A 12,374-nucleotide genomic window follows, 5' to 3' on the forward strand; every position below is an offset into this window, starting at 1 on the left:
TGCCTCCTACTGGCCCTCCAACACCAAATGTCTCAAGTTTTGTGGGACCGTGAAATTTGCATGCTGACTGCCAGAATGTCCACCAGAGGTGTTGCCAGAAAATTGAATTTGAATTTCTTTACCATAAGCCACCTCCAACATCGCTTTAGAGAATTTGGCAGTACGGCCAACCGGCTTCACAACCGCAGACCTCGTGTATGGCATTGTGTTGGTGAGCGGTTTGCTGATGTCAACGTTGTGAACAGAGTGCCCCATGGTGATGTGTAAGACAGCGTGTTCACACAGCCATTGAAGAAGAGTGGGATAACAATCCACTGGCAACAATCAACAGCCTGATCAACTCTATGGGAAGGAGATGTGTCGTGCAGCTTGAGTCAAATGGTGGTTACACCAGATACTGACTGGTTTTCTGATCCACTCTCATACCTTTTTTTAAGGAATCTGTGACCAACAGATGCATATGTGCATTCCCAGTCATGTAAAATCTATAGATTAGGGCCTAATTTCTTTATTTAAATTGACTGATTTCCTTATATGAACTGTAACTTAGTAAAATTGTTGAAATTGTTGCGATTATATTTTTGTTCAATATATATATATATATTAATAGTGTGTTATATTGTATTGATGTATTAATGTTTGTTTTCTGCCCAGATGAAAATTTGCTATCTAGTTAAATCAGGTGCAATGGCATGTTTTAAATGGTCCCTGACAAATAAAGTAATAAATAGGATGTTGCCATCAGAGGAGAGAATACAGAATGCGGAGAATACAGAATGGGGAGAATAAAACCTGCGTATTTCTGTCAGGATCTAGGATCAATGGAGACACAAGTTTTTAAATCCTGTATCTCTTGACACATTCATGAAAATAGTCATGGCCTCTAAACCGTCAAGCTGCATACTGGACCCCATATTCCAACTAAACTACGGAAAGACCTACTTCCTGTGCTTGGCCCTCCCATGTTGAACATAATAAACGGCTCCCTATCCACCGGATGAGTACCAAACTCACTAAAAGGTGGTAGTAATAAAGCCTCTCTTGAAAAAGCCAAACCTTGACCCGTAGAATTTTAAAAACTAAAATCGGCCAATATTGAATCTCCCATTCCTCTCAAGAATTTTAGAAAAAGCTGTTGCGCAGCAACTCACTGCCTTCCTGAAGAGAAATAATGTATACGAAATGCTTCAGTCTGGTTTTAGACCCCATCATAGCATGGCGTCAGACCAAGGCTCTGCATCTGTCCTCGTGCTCCTAGACCTTAATGCTGCTTTTGACGCCATCGATCACCACATTATTTTGGAAAGATTAGAAACCCTAATTGGTCTACACGGACAAGTTCTTATCTGTTGGGAAGATATCAGTTCGTCTCTGTGGATAGTTTGTCCTCTGACAAATCAATTGTACGTTTCGGTGTTCGTCAAGTTTCTGTTTTAGGACCACTATTGTTTTCACTATATATTCTACCTCATGGTGATGTCTTTCAGAAACACAATGTCAACTTTCAATGCTATGGGGACGACACACAACTACACATGTCGATGAAACATGTTGAAGCACCAAAATTGCCTACCCTGGAAAGCCTGTGTTTCAGACATAAGGAAGTGGATGGCGGCAAATGTTTTACTTTTAAACTCGGACAAAACAGAGATGCTAGTTCTAGGTCCCAAGAAACGAATTCATCTGACAATTAATCTTGATGGTTGTAGAGTCGTCTCAAATAAAACTGTGAAAGATCTCGGCGTTGCTCTGGACCCTGATCTCTCTTTTGACAAACATATCAATAATATTTCAAGGACAGCTTTTTCCCATCTTCGTAACATTGTAAAAATATGAAACTTTTCAAAAATGATGCAGAAAAGCTAATCCATGATTTTGTCACTTCTAGATTAGACCACTGCAATGCTGTACTCTCCAGCTACCCGGATAAAGCACTAAAAAAACTTCAGTTAGTGCTAAACACAGCTGCTAGAGTCTTGACTAGAACCAAAACAATTTATCATATGTGCTAGCCTCTCTACACTGGCTTCCTGTTAAGGCTAGGCCTGATTACTGCTAACCTAGAAAGCATTACATGGGCTTGCTCCTACACATCTCTCCGATGTGGTCCTGCCGTACATATCAACACATACGCTACAGTCACAAGACGCAGGCCTCCTTATTGTCCCTGGAATTTCTAAGCAAACACCTGATGGCAGGGCTTTCTCCTATAGAGCTCCATTTTTATGGAATGGTCTGCCTATCCATGTAAAATATGCAGACTCGGTCTCGACCTTTAAGTCTTTACTGATGACACATCTCTTCAGTAGGTCCTATGATTGAGTGTAGTCTGGCCCAGGGGTGCAAAGGTGAATGGCAAGGCACTGGAATGACAGATCGATAAACCGCCCTTGCTGTCTCTGCCTGGCCGGCTCCCCTCTCTCCACTGGGATTCTCTGCCTCTGACCCTATTACGGGTGCTGAGTCAATGGCTTACTAGTGCTCTTCCATGCCGTCCCTAGGAGGGGTGCATCACGTGACCTTCCTGTCCGGTTTTGTGCCCCCTCGGGCTCGTACGGTGGAGATCTTCGTGGGCTATTCTCAGCCTTGTCTCAGGATAGTAAGTTGGTGGTCTGTTGATATCCCTCTAGTGGTGTGGGGGGCTGTGCTTTGGCAAAGCGGGTGCGGTTATATCCTGCCTGGTTGGCCCTATCCGGGGGTATCGAATGGGGCCACAGTGTCCCCTGACCCACCCGTCTCAGCCTCCAGTATCTATGGTGCAATAGTCTATGTGCCGGGGGATAGGGTCAGTCTGTTATATCTGGTGTAATTGTCCTGTCTTATCTGGTGTCCTGTGTGAATTTAAGTACGCTCTCTCTAATATTCACTCTCTCCCTCCCCTCCCGGAGGACCTGAGCCCGAAGATCATGCCTCAGGACTACCTGGCCTGATGACTCCTGGCTGTCCCCAGTCCACCTAGTCGTGCTGCTGCTCCAGTTTCAACTGCTCTGCCTGCGGCTATGGAACTCTGACCTGTTCACCGGACGAGCTACCTTGTTCCAGACCTGCTGTTTTCGACTCTCTCTCTCTACCGCACCTGCTGTCTCGACCTCTGAATGCTTGGCTACTCCTGAGGTACTGACCCGTTGCACCCTCTACAACCACTGTGATTATTATTTGACCCTGCTGGTCATCTATGAACATCTTGAAGAACGATCTGGCCTTATTGGCCATGTAACACCAGGCTGGGTTTCTGCATAGCACTTTGGGACATCTGCTGATGTAAAAACGGCTTTATAAATACATTTGAATGAAATTTGATTAAATACATCATGGGGGGAATACAGAATGGAGAGAATACAATAGTCAACCGTACCTGTTTGTACTCTCCTATGATGGAACCGTTCTTCTTTATCTCAGACTCTGATTTGTCCAGCTCCCGTCTACACATCTCTTTCAGCTGTAGACAGACAGGCACAACGCACGTCAACGTGATTTCACATGCATAATGAATAACTTCACCTCTAACCTAAAATATAAGGAGTTCATCTCAGTCAGGACAGGAGTCAACTGTCCCTGGGCCTGTAAAGTGCATACAGTAGTGACACACTCAAGGAGTAGTACACACACACACACACGCTCAAGGAGTAGGAAAGATGTAGTCATCAAGAGGACAACAGCTAAGGACAGTAGCAACGGCAGATGCCCCCTGAGACCGTTGTACACGTAAGTGAGAAATACAGTAGGCCCTGTGCTAGACGATAAGTCATGTCCTTGGAACACAGACCACGGCCACATTACATGGGGGAGCCCACCATCCCACTGTCTTAAAGAGATGGACAAAAAGAGAGAAATAATACTGCTTTCCCACCAAGGTGCATGAACAGAAAAGCAATTTGATGATGGAAAAAATATTCAGCAACAATCCGGAGGACGATGGTAGTTTACTTCAAAATAATGAGTTATCGATCAATCCAACACATTCAATTCCATTGTCAGTGAACTTCTATTGTCCTTCCAAGACAGCAATATTATTTTCAGACAGAGACAGCCAGCCAGATGAACAGACAAACGGACGAAGAGACAAAGAGAGCCAGCCAGCCAGACAGACCTGCGCAGACTCCTCCTCTAGTCGCCTCTTCTCGTCCTCCGAATCCACCAGTTTCTGTTTGGTCATCAACAGCTCCTTGTTCAGAGCGTCTGCTTTCTCCTCAGCCTGAGGGACAGTTGCACACATGGATACAGTGACAAGGTCAACTGACAATAGCTAATACCAAATGACAACAACAAACCTATCAGAGTAAAAATGGACTTGACAGCTAAATGGGTTTTGGACACACACATGCACGCCCACATTTACATACTCGCACAAGTCTAAGAAAGGGAATTCTGGGACGACGTGTCTTACGTTGTCCAGGTCTTTGCGCAGGAGGATCTTGCTGCTGACCAGTTCATGGGCCAAGTCATCATTCTCCTGCTCCAGACGCATGTTAGCCTCCTGGAGACGACGGTTCTCCCTCTACAGGATCGAAGGAAAGGACAGAGGAGGAGAGGAGGAGTGAGTGGGTGAGGGAGAGAGTGAGAGAAGGAGAAAGGAAAGAGGAGTGCGTGAGTGGAAAGAGTAGAGAATAGTGGAGAGAGAGAGAGAGAGAGAGAGAGAGAGAGAGAGAGAAGCCTGTTGCCGGGCTGCACTATTGAAGATCCTCCGATCTTCTTCCTGTTTCTCTCAACTCGTGACATATATAATGTTTAACTATGCTTGTAAATAACAACCTTTGAGAATAAGCCTTGATTAAAAATTGACCTGGCCGCAGTACACAAATTCCCCTCCAGACATTCCTGGCATTACAACTACGTAATGGATAATGAGGCTGTGCACAAGTAGATGTTTGTGTGCGCAGTCCACTTAAGAGACTAACTCAACTCCTTCACTCCAATGTTGTGTGACTCTACTGATAGCTACTTTGATGAAAAATGTACTTTCTGTGCCTGTGATATGTGGCTGTCCCACCCAGCGATCTTCAGATGAATGCACTAACTGTAACTCGCTCTGGATAAGAGCGTCTGCTAAATGACTCAAATGGAAACATGTATAGTACCTCGTATCTCTCAATGGGAGCTTCCTGCTGCTCCTGCTGCTCTCTCATGGTGTGGTACTCCTTCTCATACTTCTTCAGCTTCTTCTGACTGATCTGTAGAGACAGGGACAGGCAGACGCACTGTTACTGGACAACATCTACAGTAGGTCTACAGTACACAACAAGGAGGTAAGGGTGAGGGCATTGGGAGTGTTGCGAGGTCTCCCCATAGCCTGTTGTGTATTCCATTTGCACAACAGCATGTGAAATTTATTGTTAATCAGTGTTGCTTCCTAAGTGGACAGTTTGATATCACAGAAGTGTGATTGACCTGGAGTTACATTGTGTTGTTTAAGTGTTCCCTTTATTTTTTTGAGCAGTGTAGTTGATTTGATTAAAGCACACAAGATGTGTCTATAATATGGAAAAATACATGTCAAAAAAGGACCAAAGAGAGAACAGATGACTCTCTGTCGATAATAACTAAATAGGAATTTACTGATAAAACAAACCTGCATATTTGTCAAGAACGACTTACTCGTTGGTTATGCTGCATGTACAGCACTTCAATAATAACCATGAACAACCTGTCTGTGTGATTATCAACAGCTCTTTCAAAGCCCTGCCTTTCACTTCCCTCCACTGCTGCCCTTGTACAAAGAGCAGCAGTTTCTCAAAGCACACTCAGCATGTTGCAATCAGCATGTAGGGGCATAAATCTTGTATGCTCTTTCTCCAGCAGGCAGCTCGTTGTAAATGAGGTCTATTTAGCCGGCTGCGGTTTCTTCCGGCTACGACCCACAGTACAGAACCGGGTCTGTTGTGGAGGAGCAGGTCCATAATGGTCCCAGTGATGACTGCAGATTCAGCTATTCAGGATAAACTGGCTTCACTACACTACTGACACACCTGCTATGTTTTGAGGGCTTAGTAACTACTGGTTACGTTCTAGAACAGCACGGCCTACATGAGTTTGAATGCTAGCCTTTTGTATATTAAAGTGAGAGTGAGTGAGTGTGTGAGTGAGAGAGAGAGCGTACATGCATACGTTGCACAGTGAGGTTGAGCCAGACCAGACACCGTGTGAGAAAGTTAGAGTGTTGAGGGCAGGAAGTGCCCTATCTAGTCAGAGCCCCAATCTGTCCGAGTCTGACAGCTGTTGTCAGAGCAACCATCCGAGCAGAAGAGAAACACTGGATCGTTGTACTGACAACACATCTCTGCTGACTGAACAACAAAGGAACAGAACTGTACTCACCGGGGTCACTGACACACCCTATGACATGATGAGAGTATTGTCACTTACTCGATTCGACACAGCAGCCCCAGAAATGTCCATTAGGCTATTTTTACAGAATTGTGCAGATAAAATAACTGCGTGCACACGAGGGTGTCCGTCAGTTTCTTTGCGCATGTGATCATTATACAAAGCTTGACGGAAATTAGCATACTGTACCACATACACATGAACAACTTAAAGGGCCAAACAGCAGTTGAAACAACAGTGTAGTCCCCGTCACTGTTTTGGTAAAAACGCAGAGGGATTGGGCTGGAGATAAGCAATCACTCTCAAATTCATAGACAAAGCTATGAATGCAGGGACTGACCAAAATTATAGTTTTAACCATGTTTTGAGGCTATACGGTGTTTGTTTATGTTTGCTTTGTTCACAAACACTGGAGTAAAACAATCTTATATTATGTGTTCCGATGGGCTACGTCAGTTAAACTAAGCTCATGATGCATTTACAGGTTATATTCTTCAATAATCATTAATTTATAAGTCCAAAAATGGATGTAACAACCGCTGATTGCCCCTTTAAAAGGCCAAAAAATGTCAACCTACGCAGTCAGTGAGTGAGAAAGCATTATGACCCGGTGTGCCCTCTCTCCTCCGCTGTGTGTGTGTGTGCATGTTTGAGGCTGTGTGTGTGTGTGTGTGTGTGTTTCACTGTGTATGCACTATGCAAAGTATGTGTGTGGGTGTGTACTGCCTGTAAACAGTGGCTGTGCTAAATACTGAGTGTGGTCACTATAGTAATAGGCCTCTCCCTCTTACTCAAGCCACAGCAGATCACTGGAAGAAAACAGCTGGTTTAGCTTGAGCTATGCAAACTCCCTCAAGCCTAAAGAATGGAATAATAGCACAGTCATATCTGTCTACCTGCTTCTGTAAAGTGGTTTGTACAGAGAAAAGTGTTGGGCAGAGCAGGGTGGTTTAGGCTGGTAGAGTGGGAGAGGAGAGGTCCCTGATCATGCCACCAGGCTCTGGGCTGAACTCTGACAGAATTTGTGACACCCTGAGGGAGGGTGTGAGGGAGGGTGGGTGGGTCTGGCTGTCTCTCTCACCAGGAGGACCTTGCCTGCTCCTTTTAGCCCTTAAGATCCTAATCCTGCTCTACGACTAACTTTCAGATGACCAGCCCTGGGTGACCAGACCTGTCAAAAAGGTCAGAGGTCATAGAGTGCATGACCTTAAGCCTGACCCCATGCCCTACCTTATAAAATATGTGACAAGAGAGGTTGACCTGTTCTAAAGCCTGTCTGAATCAGCGTACAAGGACGCAGGTAATCTCCGACTTAGTGTACTGTAGGTGTTACGTAATGCAGTTTAGGATAAGCCAACCACTTTTGAGAAAAATGTTTTTAGATACAAATACATATGTAAAGGGATCAAAATCAATCTTCTTAAGCATAGACCAGAGTTACCTTCTAGGTCAGGACAGAGCACAGGTATGTCGTTTAGGATTAGCCGATACTTCTGATAATTATTTCTGATGTTTTTAGATGCAGTCCGTTTCCAAATATTTCAATACATATCCATATAGGATGTAAAATACTTGTGACTTTCTTAAGTCAGGAGAGAGCTCAGGCCATAAGGTTATGAAGGTGTTCTGTAGCTGTCAGTTTCTATTACAGCTCAACACTGCCTCTGACTGGTTATTTGAAATGCCAGAGGAGGTGTGGTATATTGTTCTTAAACACTACGCAATGCGGAGTGTCTAGACACAGCCCTTAGCCATTGTATATTGGACATAAACCACAAAGCCCAGAGGTGCCTTATTGCTATTATAAACTGGTTACCAACGCAAACGATTGGTTAAAACCGCATTCCAGCCGGTGTCTATTCCACGTTTCCGCCAGCTAAATCTATGACGTTAAAATGGCTATTTACTCTGCTTCATCTGACGGTGCAATCCACTGTCTCATCAGCCCAGCCAGGCAATTTATAAACTTGATCTCCACTATAAAAAGCATTTAGACATTATCTCCCCCATTCTTTCAGACTAATATTTAGTTTTCAACAGCAGAGATTTGTATAAACCTAGATGTCTGTCTCCATTGGTTCAATATTCAGATTCGATCTCCAGCTGTCCCATAGTAATGAACGTGTCGGAATGAGACAGACAGACAGGCAGTTTCACTCAGCCAGGCGAAATCATGAATCAGCATCATTTATAATGATATATACAAAGAACTATCAATAGAAAACAGGTCAAATGAAAGGAAATGCAGCTAGTTCAGTTCGAAGTGATTGTGTTGGCCGTGTTGTTGGCTAGCTCTTCTGAAGAACAGCGTCCTGACGAGAGAGCACATTTTCTACCCCAGGCGAAATCGTGCGTCATTAGCTCATTGTTATGGATGTATTCAAATAAATGTCACTAGAAAACACCTTAAACAAACGCAAATGCAGCTACTCTGCTGTTATTCTGGCTACAATGTTTGACGTGATCTGTGATGTGCTGTGGCTTTTGTAAGAGGGAGAGAGATCTAATACTATAGTGACGTCATTTCCGGTCACAACTTGTGGACTGGTTTACGTGCTGCTGTGCAGTTTGTTGCTAATGTTACTTTGCTACCTGCCAACTTTACGGTTTTTACTTTTTAATTACCGTTTTATATTTAAATGTTTTCCCTGACTCTACTTTTTTCATTCAACTTTTTCTCCCCGGACGCTTTATCTGGACGTGGTTCTATAGGATCCTCCACCAGCCGAAGCTAAGTAGTAACATTAACATTATGCCTTCTAATTCGCTGTACTCATAATATACAAGAGAACGATCGCCTTATGGTGAGGATATCCGTGCTGCAAGCCCAGCTTCAGACGCAATTGTTAGGCAAGGGTAATTTAAGTGTAGGAAAGAATGAAACAGCGTCTGTGCCACCAATAAGTACAGATAGTAGTATAAATCCCCTTGCACAGTCCCCGCAGCCGGACAATTTTCTCATGGCTTCTGGAAGAAATTCTGTAGGAATGCTCAACCGGTGTCGCTCATTCAGCCGACAGAAACTTTCAACCGGTACTCCCCATTAAGCAACGAGTCAGAGGCCGAGCTTTCTCTGGTCTCTCCTCCACCCGTTACCGGGTCTGAGACGCCGAAGCCTCCCACCATTGGCTCTGACAAATTGAAAACCCTAGTCATTGGCGACTCTATTACCCGCAGTATTAGACTTAAAAAGAATCATCCAGCGATCATACACTGTTTACCAGGGAGCAGGACTACCAACGTTAAGGCTAATCTGAAGATGGTGCTGGCTAAGGCTAATACTGGCGAGTGTAGAGAGTAAAGGGATATTGTTATCCACGTCGGCACCAATGATGTTAGGACGAAACAGTCAGAGGTCACCAAGTGCAACATAGCTTCAGCGTGTAAATCAGCTAGAAAGATGTGTCGGCATCGAGTAATTGTCTCTGGCCCCCTCCCAGTTAGGGATAGTGATGAGCTCTACAGCAGAGTCTCAAAACTCAATCGCTGGTTGAGTTGTGATAAATTGGCCCTCTTTCTGGGACTCACCCACAAACAGGACCAAGCCTGTCCTGCTGAGGATTGACAGACTCAATCCTAGCTGGAGGGGTGCTCTCATCTTATTTATGAACATAGACAGGGCTCTAATTGCTCTAGCTACACAATGAGATAGGGTGCAGGCCAGGCAGCGGGCTGTTAGCAAGCCTGCCAGCTTAGTGGAGTCTGCCACTAGCACAGTCAGTATAGTCAGCTTAGCTATCCCCATTGAGACCGTGTCTATACCTCGATCTAGGTTGAGCAAAACTAAACATGGAGGTGTTTGCCTTAGCAATCTCACTAGAATAAAGACCACCTCCATTCCTGCCATTATTGAAAGAGATTGTGATATCTCACATCTCAAAATGGGGCTACTTAATGTTAGATCCCTCACTTCCAAGGCAGTTATAGTCAACTATTCACTGATCATAATCTTGATGTGATTGGCCAGACTGAAACATGGCTTAAGCCTGATGAATTTACTGTGTTAAATGAAGCCTCTCCTCCTGGTTACACTAGTGACCATATCCCCCAGGCATCCCGCAAAGGCGGAGGTGTTGCTAACATTTATGATACCAAATTTCAATTTACAAAAGAAATTAATGACTGCGTTTTCGTCTTTTGAGCATCTAGTCATGAAATCTATGCAGCCTACTCAATCACTTTTTACAGAATGCTGTATACGACCTCCTGGGCCATATACAGCATTTCTCACTGAGTTCCCTGAATTCCTATCGGACCAGGGAAAAAAACCCTGGATCATTGTTATTCTAACTTCTGCGACGCATATAAGGCCCTCCCCCACCCTCCCTTCGGAAAAGATGACCACGACTCCATTTTGTTGCTCCCAGCCTATAGACAGAAACTAAAACAGGAAGCTCCCGCCCCCAGGTCTGTTCAACGCTGGTCCGACCAATCGGATTCCACGCTTCAAGATTGCTTCGATCACGTGGACTGGGATATGTTCCGCATTGCGTCGAACAACAACATTGACGAATACGCTGATTCGGTGTGCGAGTTCATTAACAAGTGCATCGGTGATGTTGTACCCACAGCGTCTATTAAAACATTCCCCAACCAGAAACCGTGGATTGATGGCAGCATTCACGCAAAACTGAACGCGCGAACCACTGCTTTTAATCAGGGCAAGGTGACTGGAAACATGACCGAATACAAACAGTGTAGCTCTTCCCTCCGCAAGGCAATCAAACAAGCTAAGCGTCAGTATAAAGACAAAGTGGAGTCGCAATTCAACGGCTCAGACACGAGAGGTATGTGGCAGGGTCTACAGTCAATCACGGACTACAAAAGAAAAACCAGCCCCGTCGCGGATCACGATGCCTTGCTCCCAGACAGACCGAACAACTTTTTTGCTCGCTTTGAGGACAATACAGTGCCACTGACACGGCCCGCTACCAAAACCTGCGGGCTCTCCTTCACTGTAGCCAACATGATTAAAACATTTAAACGTGTTAACCCTCGCAAGGCTGCAGGCCCAGACGGCATCCCCGGCTGCGCATTCAGAGCATGCGCAGACCAGCTGGCTGGTGTGTTTACAGACATATTCAATCAATCCTTATCCCAGTCTGCTGTCCCCACATGCTTCAAGAGGGCCACCATTGTTCCTGTTCCCAAGAAAGCTAAGCTAACTGAGCTAAATGACTACCGCCCTGTAGCACTCACTTCCGTCATCATGAAGTGCTTTGAGAGACTAGTCAAGGACCATATCACCTCCACCCTACCTGACACCCTAGACCCACTCCAATTTGCTTACCGCCACAATAGGTCTACAGATGACGCAATCACCATCACACTGCCCTAACCCATCTGGACAACAGGAATACCTATGTAAGAATGCTGTTCATCGATTACAGCTCAGCATTTAACACCATAGTACCCTCCAAACTTGTCATTAAGCTCGAGACACTGGGTCTCGACCCCGCCCTGTGCAACTGGGTCCTGGACTTCCTTACGGGCCGCCCCAAGGTGGTGAGGGTAGGTAACAACATCTCCACCCCGCTGATCCTCAACACTGGGTCCCCACAAGGGTGCATTCTCAGCCCTCTACTGTACTCCCTGTTCACCCATGACTGCGTGGCCATGCACGCCTCCAACTCAATCATCAAGTTTGCAGACGACACTACAGTGGTAGGCTTGATTACCAACAACTACGAGACGGCCTACAGGGAGGAGGTGAGGGCCCTCGAAGTGTGGTGTCAGGAAAATAACCTCGCACTCAATGTCGACAAAACAAAAGAGATGATCGTGGACTTCAGGAAACAGCAGAGGGAGCAGCCCCCTATCTACATTGACGGGACAGTAGTGGAGAGGATGGAGAGTTTTAAGTTCCTCGGCGTACACATCACGGACAAACTGAAATGGTCCACCCACACAGACAGTGTGGTGAAGAAGGCGCAGCAGCGCCTCTTCTAGAGGTCGACCGATTAATCGGAATGGCCGATTAATTAGGGCCGATTTCAAGTTTTCATAACAATCGGTATTTTTGGCCACCGATTTGGCCGATTTCTTCTTTT

At 45.2% G+C, this 12,374-nt stretch overlaps 1 protein-coding gene across 6 annotated transcripts in view; it reads right to left on the reverse strand.

Annotated features, from left to right (window-relative positions):
- Positions 1–12,374, reverse strand: part of rabgap1 (RAB GTPase activating protein 1) — a 148,069-nt gene that overhangs the window by 12,969 nt on the left and 122,726 nt on the right. For 5 of the 6 annotated variants that reach the window (XM_014125816.3, XM_014125812.3, XM_082978825.1 and 2 more), the window contains 4 exons: positions 5,079–5,171; positions 4,388–4,498; positions 4,091–4,195; positions 3,356–3,439 (listed from right to left, as the gene is read on the reverse strand). In XM_014125816.3, coding sequence (XP_013981291.1) covers positions 3,356–3,439; positions 4,091–4,195; positions 4,388–4,498; positions 5,079–5,171 — 393 coding nt within the window. Of the gene's footprint in view, positions 1–3,355; positions 3,440–4,090; positions 4,196–4,387; positions 4,499–5,078; positions 5,172–6,363; positions 6,466–12,374 lie in introns of those variants that run through there. The other variant, XM_014125852.3, reaches the window with a different exon arrangement.

Source organism: Salmo salar, chromosome 01 (assembly GCF_965601325.2).
Source record: "Salmo salar chromosome 01, fSalSal1, whole genome shotgun sequence".
NCBI lineage: Eukaryota > Metazoa > Chordata > Actinopteri > Salmoniformes > Salmonidae > Salmo > Salmo salar.